Here is a 14590-nt window from a genome sequence, read left to right as displayed (position 1 = left end):
GAGCCTGCAGTGTATTGCTCAGGCAGAGTGAGGTTAGTCCCTTTGACTATTAACAATAGATGGACTCTGAGAGCCTGTTGTCCAGACCTCCAAAGGTTTTTCAGAGCTCATGAGGTAGACTCTAAATGTTTGCAAGTGCTTATTCTTCGGACAGTGCACATTGCTAGTTGCCAGCAAGCACACACAAGCAGATTCAGAACCAGTGAGACATTTCCTCCCATTTGGTGACTTTCATGGATGCACGCTGGCTTACAGCACCCCTGACAGACACGCATCTTTTGGGAGATACTCTGCTTCTCAGTCAGAGTGTAGAACACAGCACTGTCCTGAAGCTGTTTTTAGCAAGAACTGTGTGCAAATGCATCACTGTATGTCTCCATATCCATGTGTGTGTACAGGCACCTAGCAGCACACGCAGCAGCACAGGTTATGTGCATCACAAAAAATGAATGTCATGGTTCTGATTCTCCATTTATTTTGAAAGCAGTAAAAGATTAGATCAGTAGTTGTTAGAAGCTTAGGTAGGCCATTTTAGGGTTTTGTAATTGCAAGAGATGCAGAGGCCATGGCATTTCTGTGGTGTTCCATAGGGCCTGTGCACAGCAAACCACCCCCAATCGCTGGCTGCCTCCTCCTGTACTGCTGCATGGGCCACATGAGAGTTGCAGCTCCCAGTGCCCTGCATGGAGGACAGCTGCAGGTGTGGGCACAGGAACGCTCAGCCTCTGCCTTTCATCTGGATCAAGCGGGTTCCTCACCAGGTTCCTCATCTCCCTGTGTTCTAGAAGAGGCAGAGTGCTGGTTCCAAGTCCAAGGCGGTATTTAGTTCACTTCTGCCCAACCTCCCACAGCTGGTAACATGGCTGTCCATCAAGCCAAATGTTAATTGTATCTCTATTTTTATCACAGCTTATGAAAGAGTGTACATCAAAGTCCTTTGTAAATACGTCTGGTAAATAATGGTGATTTTTTTTGAGTCCTCAGACTGGTTTCTCATGCAGCAAAGGGGATACTTTACATATCTGGATTCATGTGGGCAATTTCAGTACACTTTCTTTTCTTTTACAAACACAGACATCAGGACTCCTAAGAGCCTTACATGCATCCTCTAGGCATAAACTGAAGCCCACATCAGAATCGCAGATTGAAATCCAGATGTTTCAACTTTCTTTTCCTGAATGCAATTTTTTACATTCCTACCCCTAGTTACTTATTATTTCTAAATATCACATATTTTATGTTTCTAAAGTAAATCAGAGAGGGATAGCAATGTTCTCAATGCTATTTATTGCTAGAATTCATTTTAAAGAAGTCTTCATAGCACTTCTTTATTGTGCTTTCACAAAATCCTGACCAGTTCTAAATAATGGCAGTTTGAACTCTTCACCTTTATGGAAAATGGCTGGATATCACCTAGGAAATCATGGCTAAATACTTGACATGCTTTTCTGGCTGATAGCTTGGCTAGTTGAATAATGTGTCAGAATTATCTTCCCATGTTGTTTTCAACTTTTCTCACACAGAATTTCATATTTCAAGATACTTTTACAGCAAATAGCTGTGGTGCTATTTGCAATGGTTATCAACCATGCTACCATTTAAATGCAGGAGACATTTCTTGAGAAAATATGCAGAAAGATGATGTTGAAAAACAAAGGCCTGCAAAATTCAACATTCACAGCTATGTGTGAACAAAATGAAGCGAGTCTGACAAAGTCGGCTGTGAATGCGTACTCTGTGTCAGTTAATAAATCATCATGGCCCTTTTTTCCTTTCCTTTTTTTTTTTTTTTTTTTTAAATTCAGATTACTTCTAATGAAAATACATCTGAGAGTCTGCAGTTTATTCCAGATGACTTTCTCAGATCAATTGTAGCATGTATTTCCTATTATACTTCTACTGAGCACTGAAATCGATGGTCAGTACGGCTGACAAAAAAAACCCCAAACTTTTATATTACCACAAGGAAGATAGATTACCCCTAAACATAGAAATAGTCAGTTAAAAAATCATTTGTATCTTAAACAAGATTTTTAGAAAATTGGTAGATTTAAAAAAAATTATTAATTTATTTGTTCTGCAGTAAGGCCTGTTTTAGAAACATTTTTAAATGTATATATCTTGCACAAACTGCAAATCATTGCACTTACTGGGATGCAGTTGTTGTTATATATGTGTAAGTGCCAGATTGTGGGGGAAAAAAAAAAAAAACCCTCTAAAGGCAAAAAGAGTCTTCTGTTTAATATATATGTATTATTAAGCATGTCTCAAAACATTTTTACTGTTACTTCACTAACTTTTAATTTGAATTTGAAGCTGAAGCAAAGGAAGTAAAAATATGGAGATGAGATACTAGATGAATCTTTAAATTTCAAATACGTTTTGATCTGGACTGTTCTTGATCACAAGTGGAAAAGCAAAATTTGGCCAGGGCTTGTTTTAATATAATTAGTACAGCAATCTGCCTCTCATCTTCAGAAAATGATAACAATTGTTACCCTGATCAAAAACCTAGAAAAATTGCTACCATTTTTTCTTTTTTAAGGGGTTCATTTGGATATTTGAAATTGCGGTCTTGTGATTTTGAAGAGGACTGAAAATATCCAATCCCAAACCCTTTGAAAACATTTCTGTAGCACTTATTTTTCTCTTGTTGAGAGGGCTTTGTTGCATATTAAAAAGGATACTCCTTTTTTTTCTTTTTTTTCTTTTTTTTTAAATTTTATATGTATTGTATAGAAGCTGCCAATGAAACATCTCTTTACAAGCAATGAATAATTTAGATTCATAAAATCTGTGAATCTCATTACAAGGAAACTAGTTATCCTTGCTAATGCACAGATAGGGAAAAATAGCATTTATTTCTCTTTGGTCTTCAGCATAACAATTTTAAAAAACAGAATAACGTAATTTTTTTCCTATAGTTATTCCTATAACTGGAATAACGGACCCATTACATGTATGAATGAAGGCATCTGCTAAAAATATAAAAAAGGATTTGTTTATTCAAATTGAATGTTTTTATACTCCTGATTTAACCCGTTTTACCAAAATCTTTTTATCTACCAGCTATTAATTCCGCAACATACCTGCGGCAGTGGCTGCATATGGAATCTTCTTGAGTTAATGAGTCACTCTTACTGTGAAAAACAACCCCTAAACATGCTACACTGCAACAAAAACATGGGCACTCAACTACATGTCAGTGGTTTGAAATCTGGGTACAAACAGCTACTAAGGAAAACGCAAAGTGAAGTGGTCAGCATTTTTATGATATTAAAAAAGAAAGAAATTTTAAAGCAGCGTTGTTGTCCTCAGAAACTTAGAATCATTTTTGCCAGCTGACAAATTTTGAGAATTATTTCTATGTTATTTTTACAGGTTCCCATTTCGACAAGTACTAAACTAAAAGGTACCCAAATTAGGTTTTTAGCATAGCAGAATAAGAAGGAAAATATTTGGTGCTTTTAATTCAGTAGGCAGAAAGTAATTTGAAAGAATATTTATCACTATACAAATAAACACTGTAATATCGTTGTATATGTCTCTTTATTTACTGCAGTTTTTATAAGTAAGAACAAAGCAGTGCATGGAGTTTCATCATAAATTTGAAAAAATTATAGTGTTAGTAATATTTTTACCTTTCACAGTTGTGTAGGTAGAATCTAGAAGTTCATCTGATTACAGTGAACAAAGTTAGCAAACCAACCAACCAGCCAAACTGAACTGCTCTTTTACAATGGTTTCTCTGAAATAATAGAGAAGTAAGTCCTCATAGTAAGCAAGGGGAATTGAGACTGAAAATCTTTATCACTTAACTTTAATATTCAATAACACAGTGGCAGTAATGATTAGCACAGCAAGCCCAGAGACTGACTCTTCTAGAAAACTATGCAAACTCACAGGGGCCTGAAATGAATTATGTTGTGCACTTGCAGTAACGCTTTCCTCTCTGTGACTGTAGCAACTGTGGAGGGACTGCAGCAACTCCATTTTTGAGGCACCTGTGTAAACAAAACAACAAGGAATCTCATCCCTCAAGGACACTGTCTTTCTGTCAATATGTAAGCAAAGAACTAAAAGGAGGGGTGTATTTAAAAAGCAGCCTTACTAGATTTTCTGAAATCTTTCCAGAAGTGCTGCTATCAAATATTAGGCAGTTTGTGTATTCCATTTATTTCATTTCATACTACAGAAACAATTACAGGTATTTCTACTTACCAACTTCCTCCACTTTCCAAAGAGAAGTGGAAAATAAATTGCTGAGATTCAACATAATCAAATTGCTGAATATCATGAAAATAATAGCACATCAGTATTTTGGGGAAAAAAATCTATGCTTGTCAGTTTCATTATCTTTTTAGTATCACAGAATAAGATATTTATATGTAAGTCTGCAACCACTATGGTTATATGTGCTTCTGTGTGCCTTTTTTTTTTTTTTTTTGCTTTTTTTCCTATTAACAGCTGCATCCATTAAGTCAAACATTAAGTCAAAATCTTATTGTTGTTGCTGAAATTGCAGGGGTCTTTACTTGGACTATAGACTGTTGTGCTAATGTCAGTAGTGCTGTAATTTTATTAAAGTCCTAAACGAAGGGTCTGCCCCTGGGCATGAGGGCAGTCATTGAAACTCTGTGGAATATGCCTGCCTTCAATGATCAAGTGCACTTCACACAAAATGTTTCCAGAAATCTTTAATTTTGTTATGGCTACAGGCAACAGTTATAATTGGGCCACCTGAGAATATAATTCATTCAACTATTAGCAGAAAAAAAATCAAACATTTGTTATTTAGTGCACTTTTTATAGGACAGTGACTTAGAAAGCAAACTATTGCTCAGAGAAGAGAAAATGCATATATGAAAACACATGGGTTTTAGTAGCTGCAGGTGTGAATATTTTGGATTTTGTTATTAAAACATTAGAAAAAATGGGAACTTAAAATGCTTCTAAAATTTTTAATTGTGGATGCACACAATGGCTACTTATTTTTTGTCCACTACATGCAAATTGGGCTTTTGTGTAATATATCCTACATATACTGAGGCAGAATTGCATATCACTAATGCTGCAGTTTCAATAACTTCATAATAAAGCCTTTCTGAACAAGAGGAAGGTTACATAACTGAAAACACCTGCATTGTCCCTAAAAGGAGAGTGTCTGTGATGTTGTGAACGAACTACATTCCATACTGTGCAGCAGTTATTGCAGCAGGCCACAACTCTGGGATGTTATGAAAAGCAAACCATGGAGGAGCACAGGCGAGTTTTCCTTAGAAGTCCTAGTGCTGCATCTTTGCACTAGCACATTTCTGCAGGTTGCTTTTGTTGCTTTTTTTGGTTTGCTTGTTTGTTTGTTTGTTGTTTTCCTTTTTTGTTTTGTTTTGTTTTTTTTTGTTGTTGTTTTTTTGGGGGGGAGGGGTGCAGGATTTATATTGGGTTTTGAGGTGGTTTTTTTTTTAATGTGATCCCAATTTTTTTGTTAGTTTGATTGTTTTGTTTAATTCTTATCAAATTATGTGGCTCTTCATTGATTTCGCTTACTAACTTGGAGTGCAGATATTTTTCTTTTGAACTACAAATTGAATTGGGTGTTACTCTGCATATTTTACTTACATCGGAGAACTTACAGATTAGTGGCGAATACTTCTTCATGGTGAAGAGCAGCGTAAAACTTTCAGTTTGGGTGATGGTTCTACTCTTATGTTTTGGTATTGTTCTGACTGACATAAAACAAACATTTTTGGGGGTTTTAGTAGCTTAGAATCAGAAGTGCATTCCAAAACTGCCCTTGATAAAACTACAGGAGGGGTTTTTGGGATTCAAATAGTCCTATAACTCTCTTCAGCACTGTATTAAAGGAGTTCTGTGAATCAAAACCAAAAGCTTTTAAAGCCCTTGTATTTGCCATTTACTATTCCAGTCCAAGAAATCTATTGGACATGACACCAACTTTTAGCAAATTAGCTAAAAGTAAGCAGGGAAGTCTTGTGTAGGAAAATTCCTACTTATCTTACTCATTTATGAATGAAGCTATCAGTCTCATTAAAAAGAAATGTCTGCTTCAAGTAATGGTTTCAACTGTAATCCCTAATTTATCTTAATAAGATTAGGAAAACTTGACTCCCTTGAATTTAATAGGATCTGTCCCGGGAACATAATGAAAGCAAAAGGTAAAGAAAAGTAGTCCTTAAGCCTAAACAATTATCTTTGGGAGAATTTGAATTTTTTAGAAATTTTTTATTTTGTGATCTAGAAATTAAAGAAAAAAAATATTGAAATTATCACTGCAGTTCTCTGGAATGACAGGGCAAAACCTGAAAATTTTCTAGTTACTATTCATGTTTGCAATTTGAATTTTCATGTGACAACTCAGGAAGGATTTTATAGAAATAGTTTTTCATGGTGATCCATAACAGATATCAATGGTATGCTAACCAGTAAATACTGGCATACACAGATTAATAAACTTAGACTGCTAGAGCAAAAATCTAAGTAAATTTTTTTCTGTGAGTAGATTATCAATTGAAAACTATAGTTTCAATATAATCTAAACCTAAAAAATCAATAACCTGGAATCTCATCTCATAAGTGCCCGTTATTTTCTTCTGGAAAAAATATTTGCAGACTGGAGAGAATTTTTTTCCAACTTTCAGCTTGACAATCATTTTACTTGAAGAGCAGAAGGAGCTACAAAGGCAGGTTTCCCATTTTTATCATTATTTGACACACACTGTATGTATACCTGGCAGAATGAGAATGAAATTATTCATCAAAGAAGCGCTCCCTCAATCCTCTTATGGATGTTCATCTTCTTCACATGGACTAGAGAATTCTCTTTCCCAGATAATCCTTAATTGTCACATAAGGAAATGTTCTTTTTTTTTTTTTTTTGGCAGTGCAGATTATATTAGAAGTGTTCTGTGAACATCTACACCATCTTCAGAAGAAAAAAATTCAGGAGGCCTCACCCCAAATAAAACTTTTGTCACAAAGTCAATTGTTCTCATCAGGGAGGTAGGGGTTATGCATTCAGATGTCTTTAAGCAAAAAGAATTCAAAATCATTATTTCAAGGTAAGCGCTCCAGTCGAGTTAGGAGGGTATGATGTCACTTTGTCCTGACAGTTCTGTAACTCGTCTTCTTTGCTTTTATGATGGTCTGGAATAAATTTTTATGTCAGAGAAGATAAGTTTTAAACCAAACTTTGTTGTTTTATTCTTTCCGTTTGATGACCAGATTCACACACATTTATTACTTTGACTCTTAATAGTGAGGACTGCATTCTTTCATTATTTATTAAAACATAATTGAAAGGCTATTTGGATTCAAATGAGTGATTATGCGTTAGGTAATCTAGCCAGTTTATCTTTAGTTAGTAGTCTCCCTTGTGACAAATCAAAACATAAAGATTAATAAAAGTTAAGTGGAAGAAAAATATGACATTTTAAGGGATATTAAGATGTGAAGATCTTTATTTCTTATTCAGTGAACAAGACTGTTCAAACTGAGAATGGAAAATTGCTCTTTAAGTAATTAATTTATTTTGGGAATGGCATTCAGTGCTTTTGTTTTATCACCAGCCAGACTGCTTCTTAACAGCAAGACAGAAGCTTCTGTTCTAATGGTTAGACATAAGACTTCTTTGCATCTTAATCCTATTATTAGGGAAACTTAGGAGAAAAATACCAACAGAGTTGACTCAGATGTTATTTATCTATCTTATTCGTTAACAGGGAACAAAATTTTCTTGACTTCTCATATTTTCCTCAATTTTATATAGAGTATGTTAGTATTGCTAAGATACTAAAAATTTTACACTATTTTAGATTTTAACCAGATATTCAGGATTTAAAAATATTCTGGTAGGGAATCAGTTGTGGTTTAAAGGTCATCCTTTGTTTCTCAGTCTGGGTTCCATGCAGACTATCCCACTGCCAAGTGGGAACTTTTTTTTTTTTTAGTCACCACCATTAGCTGTGCATTGTTGCTAGCAATGACAATAGTCTGCATGCTCTGCTCATAAAAATCTGCACCAGCAAAGGTAATCCACTGTTTCATAGCTGATGGCATTGTTGCTGGGAGGATGTCACCTATATAGTCCATCTTTCATCAGCCAAATCAGGGAAGGTGCCTTTGGTGGATGTGGTAGGACAATCCAGACAAGACTGGCAGTGTGCTCCATGGTCTTCAAACTTGTGTGAGGCTGATGTTGTTATGTTGCAAGAGAAAGATCGCCTTCTTCTCTGCCCTGATTATGGATGTTTGAGCCTTCAGCTTAGTCAGGATCCTGACAAATGCATATGGTGTTCTTTCTGTTCCTGTGCGAGCATTCATGGAATCCATCTGCTACAAAACCTGCAGTATGCCAGCATTGCCACCACTGTTTCCAATTCATTGAACCCATATCCACGTCTTCACATACTTGCCCAGTCATAATCTGCCAATTATGAGTGAGCTTTTCAAGATGCTCTTCATCTTGTGCCGTGACAGCTGTGCTGTCACCATTGCTGAAACACAGCATCTCACCAACTCACTGTGCTCACATCCACTGTTTGATCTCCATTAACATTTGGCAAGTGTCAGTGAATGTCAGTGGGTGTCATTTTTTCCACGAGGAGGAAGACACACCTTTGCTTTAAGACACAGTTCCATATCAGATGCCATTTTGTTAGGCTGCCTCTCTGCTGTCATCTGTCACACAGCAACAGTATACAACGGAATATTGTTCGGAGGGTTCAGCCTCTACTGCTGTACCTCTGATGTTGTGGGCCAGCAGAATAAAATAGGAGGCATTGCTTTCAAAGGAGCCTTCATATATTTAATTATTTATCATGAAGTTTCGGAGGATAACTTTTTCTTCTATCATGAGAGTCAATTTCATAAACTCCAGGTAGTTTCTTTCTGTGGCAGTTATATTTTCAAGTGTATACATAGGATTTTGTTATGGTTTAACCTGGCAGGCATCTCAGTACCACACAGCCTCTCTCTTTCTTACCCTGAATGGGAAGGGGAAAGAACTAGAAAGGTACAAGTGCAAGAACTTACGAGTTGAGATAAGAACATTTTGCTGTGTTAAGCCGAAGCTGCAAGCAAGTCAAAACAAGACATTAATTTCCTACTTCCCATCAGCAGGCAGGTGTTCAGCCACTTCCCCACAAGCAGGACTCATCATGGTAATATTACTTGGGAAGACAAACAGCATCACTTCACATTTCCCCACTTCTCTCTCCTTTACCTCAGCTTTTATTGCTGAGCATAATACCACATGATGTGGAATATCCCTTCTGTCTCCTCCCAGCTCCTTATGTGTCCCCAGACCCTGCACTGGCAAGACAGCACAAGAAGCTGAAACATTCCTTGCTCTGTGCAGCACTGCTCTGTGACAACTGAAACATCCGTGTGTGATCAACACTGTTGTCATCAAAAATCTAAAACATGGTGCCAAACAATCCTCTTTGAAGAAAATTAACTCTGTCCAAGCTAAAACAGAGGACAAATGTATGGTTTGGTACTAGTTAGTTTTGTCTGGGATCAAACAATTTTAAATGTTCTTATGACACTGTAACAAAAATAGGGAAACCCAACTGTTCAGGTTTGGGTCATAAAATATCTGACTTTGTCATGAAGTCACTTCTGCACTGGTTTTGCCTGTTCTCTCATGCTTATGTTTTACTTTTAACTGTGTCACTCGATATCAAAAGTAGTAATTAGTAATAATTGTATTATGTATTGTTTATACTGCAGTAACTTATTTTAAAAAATAAAATGACCAATGGCTAGTGCTAAATGGTTTACCATAGATTTCTTCATAGATTTTAAGACCAAAAGATACCATTGTAACATCATCTGTCTTCCTCATTATCCCTGGCCATGCTATTTCACTTAAGTTAGCCTTGCAGTAAATACATTACTTTACATCTAGCTAGGGTTTTGCTTCTGTAAATGTGTTCTGTCTTCAGCCAGAAATCCCAGAATATGGAGGATGGATGGCTTTCTCTGGTCACTGCCTCTTGTCCTGTATTTGAACATCCTCTTTGTAACAAATTTGCCTTGTTTGTTTCCTGTAACAGAAAATCCGCTTTTAATATTGCACTAACTCACTCTCTCAAACAATAATATCCATGCTGTACTAACAAATAACATCTAACAGGTATGTGTCAAAGAATAATAGCCTCTATTTGCTGTTAATATTTAAAAATATTGAATAGGTTTATGGTATTTGTTTTCTAAGTTTCCCAGGAGGAAGGAGCAAGAGCATCTTCATTCTGGCTGGTTTACCTCAAAGAGGAGTTACTTGTAATGTTAGAGGTTTTGCCATGACTGTGCACCACAAATGTAAAAAGAGGCTTTTGACTATTTCTGAATAGGCAAAAAGTAGCAAATACAGCTTAGGGAATTCTTCCCTTCCAAGCAATATTTGTGAGAAGTGCTGCTGACAGTTTGAAAGTATGTATATATTCGGCTATAAATATCAAATATTTTGGAGGATTTGTGCTATGTCTGATTTCATTTTGATTTATTAAAAGTCACTTCTTGTTTATCAGCACTGGAAGAGGTTACTGTAATGTAGTAATTTGCCAAAAGATACAGTGTGTACTATGAAGGAAGTTAAACCAGTTTTCTATCCAAGTCAGTTTTAGCTAGATGAAACTTCCAATGAAGATTGAGTGTTTCTATTATGAAAGTAGAAGAACTGGATATTAAACCTTTCATTTATCCCTGTCATTGTGAGCAATCACTGCTCAGCAGGATGCACTCCTTGTTATCTTTTAAGGACAAAAATATTATTAGATATTGTGGTCACTGTGCTTTAAAATATTATTCCCAAGATGGACCTTTGTAAGGGTAGTAAATATTTTAGGAGTTTTTTGGTTGGCTTTTTTTTTGTGGGTTTTTTTTTTTTTTTTTTACTTTTTTTTACTTTTGTGGGACACTGTGGGGAGAAAGCAAGTCACGGTACCTGTTGTACATACTACTGATCTTGGCAATTCAGTACTTAAATATAGCACTGACATATCTTTAAATGTCCAAGAATTTTAGCAAGGATTTTAAAGAGAACTGCACAAAAGTTATGGTTCTTCAGTTAATCTTTCATTTATCTAAACACTGAAGGAAGCTGTCTACTTTTGTGATATGAACTGCAATCAGCTTAAAAATAATTGACAAATTAATCCCTTCACAGAGCTGCAATTGTAAAGGTGTTAGATTTAGCTTGGCTTGTCTGATTGCCCTGTCTAATCAAGAGAAAAAGTGCTATCTTTGATGTTTAAGATTTAAAAGAGACATCCCTGACCTTACAAGCTAGTATATTTTAATTATCGATCCCCTCATTTCTGCCCACAAAAGCCTTTGTTCATTGATAGCCTCACACCAAAAGATTAAAATAAACACTTCTACCTGGGAGGTACATGAAGACAAGCAGGAATTTGAACCTTTGGAAAAGTTAACCTGTATTACCAATTTATATACCTACAATATAAAACAGCTTACATTCTTTTCTTCTTGTTATTAACTCTTAATTATCATTGCAGTCATGTTGAAAGCCACCATACAGTGGAATTTAATTTCAGGGTAATCATGGACTTCCTGCACAGCATATGTAAAAGTATCAAAAATATACTATAAATTAATTGAAAAATGGAATCAATTTCCATTTTCCAAAGCCAAGAAAAATTTCAAACCTTTGTCTGCTTGAGTAACATTGAAGTAGCGTGCTTCTGTTTCAAAATTCTCCCCTTAAGGTGGAGTTGAGCTGTTCTTTATGTAGGCTTGTTGTGTTGTTGTTGTTGCTTTTGTCTAAAAGAGCATCAAATTCTGAATGTTTTTAATAAATGAAGCCTACTGTATTAGTAGACAGCCCAATCCTGCAAGTCCTTCTAGGAGTCCAGTTTGAGTATTTATTTGGCTTGCATACCATTGCCCTTTTTGTTCACTTTTTGCACATCTTGGATTCTTTTCTTCAATTGCAGGTGAATGAAGCCACAGTGGAGCAGCTGGTGCAGCAGTATCCACATATAACCTTCAGTACTGTTCTACAGGATTGCAAGCGGACATTGGAACGAGCTTATCAAATGGGCTGGACTCCCAACATGTCTACTGCCTCTTAATGTCATGCACCAACATGGCACTTCCACTCTGCTGCTTTCAGTAGATCTAACGGGGACTGCAGAGGTTCACAACATTGTGATATATACAATGAATGCAATATAATTGTGAGTTTACAGAGGTTACAGTAAAATGGAAAAAGCTGTATACTGACTTTGATGTACTGTACAACTAAGTAATGGTATTGAGACAAAATTTTAGAAATGCATTGTATTTCTTTGTTTGACAGATTTCTTGAAGTGGATTCCTACTAGTTCTATGGATAGATTGAGTTATAAAAGATACAAAGCTTGTTTGTTTTTTTTTTGTGTTTACTCTACCTTGCCTTGGTTATGTGTGTTTCCTTTGATTTGTAGATGGTAACTCAGTGCTAGCACCAGTATAGCCGATCAGCAGAGGCCTGTGCTGAAACTGGGAGCTACACTCCATGCTTATTATTTACTAAAGCTACCCTAGGAGTTTTAAGATGCACAGTGTATAAGAAAATCTACGAAGAGCTGAGATTGTCTTACAGACTTTTCCTGAGTTATGCAAGTCATTAGTAAATGACTAAATATGCATCTAATGGACAATCATATAATCATTGAGCCTAGAATTGTTTGGGTTGGAAGGGACCTTAAAGATCATCTCATTCCAATCCCCCTTCCACAAATAGGTTGCTCAAACACCTTCTAATGTGGCCTTGAACACCCACAGCTTCTCGTTAACCTGTCCCAGTGTCTCGTCACCCTGCCAAGAAAAGAATTTCTTCATAATGTCTAATATAAATCTGTTCTCTTTCATTTTAAAATCATTCTCCTCTGTCCTATCATTACTTTTGTCCTTGATATAAAGAGTACCTGATAAAGAGTCCCTTCCCATCTTTCCCATCAGTCCCCTTTAAGTACTGCAAGGCGGCTGTAATGTCTCCCCAGACATTCACTTCTGCAGGCTGAATAACTTTAATTCTCTCAACCTTTATCACTTCACAGAAATTGTATCTTCTTTATTTTGTTTGTTTAAAATAGTCTTTTAGGAGATCTTCCACAGATTTTAAAATCTTTCCACATTGCAGGTTTTGCAGGAAGTGAGCTAACAGTGGTTGAACTCATACTGATAACCAGTTCCCACTTCATAACCAGTCAAGCAGGAAGTGAATACACCAACAGTCAGATGTAAATTAAAAGACAGTGTTTAAATATCTGATTGGAAAAAAAAATTGTTTTGTTTCTTTTTTTTTGTAAGTGGACTCGTCTCTTCTGACTACAATGCTATGTTGTTGAACTGGGCAATTCGAGTAAATGGTTAGAATACAATAAGGGGATTTTTCTCAATTCATGTGTGGTTTTTATTTTACAACAGATCTTACAATGCAAGGAATACTTACCTCTAGAAGACATTCTGAACATGAGGTCTATTGTTATAGGTATTGTATGGTAGGATCACTTGCTTTGTAATACAGTGTATAAAAAAACACCAAGAGTAAGTACATTAAAAGATTAATTTTCTGTGTGTCACATTGCATTCTGAGGAGTTAATTTTGACATGGGGATAGTGAAAATATAGATACTGCAGTTTCAGTTTGAAGTTGCATTAAGTTTTAGAGTATTACTGTTTGGTTAAGAATATTTTTATGTGTATAACACTGGATATTTGTTTTTTAGGGGTAACAGCGTTTTAATCCAAAGTATGAAATGCTTAAGCTTCAGCTGAAGAATTGCCATTATTATCAAAATGTTTTGCTAATCCAGAAAGTCTGATGTAGTGTAACCTAGAGAGCTTATTTAGTATAGCTGCATAACTCTGTAAAACTGTAAGTTGATTTCCATGGCATAGTTTTTTACCAGACACATCAGCTCACCGTAATTCTGGTGAAGCTGTTGAATGTTTTCTTCTTAGACTTCTCAAAATGGGGATGAACTAATTTCTTTTAAAAAATATATAATAAAGTTTTTGCTTTAAATATGGTAAATACATGTGAACATGTGTAATGCTGGGCTTTCTATTTACTCAAAAATGGCAACAAATATTTTCAGAATAAAGCCAATGAATTATATTGCAGATATAGTACCGAATCTTAGTCATTTTCTTTTCATGACTTTTTATGACTGCATTAAAACTATTCACACAATTTGTAAGTTTCTATTTTTCCGTGAAACTTTGACCTTTCAATGGGTTGCAATAAAAGAAAGAATAAAAATCTGATGTCTTTCATCTGTGCTGCTACTGTACTTAGACTCTACCAAGAGAAAGAATGAAATTTCAATCTTGAATATGCAGAACTTATCTGGAGGTCCTGAGCAAACTGATCTAAGCAGCCCTGCTGTGACAGTGTTTGAACAGCTGAGATCCAGAAATATTTTTTAGTCTAAAATACTCCGTAATTAACAAAGTTTTTTTGTGTACTTAACAGATGTAGTAAGTCATCTCTTGTCACTTCTGCTATTAAGCACTTCCGCTGTCACTTCCATTTGCATTTGACTGCTATTAATTTCTCCCG

At 35.8% G+C, this 14590-nt stretch overlaps 1 protein-coding gene across 1 annotated transcript in view; it reads left to right on the top strand.

The window, feature by feature from the left end:
- FBXL17 (F-box and leucine rich repeat protein 17) overlaps positions 1–14292 on the top strand; it is a 280966-nt gene extending 266674 nt beyond the window's left edge. The window contains exon 9 of the mRNA XM_048931384.1: positions 11976–14292. Coding sequence (XP_048787341.1) covers positions 11976–12113 — 138 coding nt within the window. The 3' untranslated portion in view covers positions 12114–14292. The remainder of the gene's footprint in view (positions 1–11975) is intronic.
- The last annotated feature ends 298 nt before the right edge of the window (positions 14293–14590 follow it).

This window comes from Lagopus muta, chromosome Z, assembly GCF_023343835.1.
Source record: "Lagopus muta isolate bLagMut1 chromosome Z, bLagMut1 primary, whole genome shotgun sequence".
NCBI lineage: Eukaryota > Metazoa > Chordata > Aves > Galliformes > Phasianidae > Lagopus > Lagopus muta.
The sequence above is the reverse complement of the archived record's forward strand: the minus strand, read 5'-3'. Positions and strand labels throughout refer to the sequence as shown.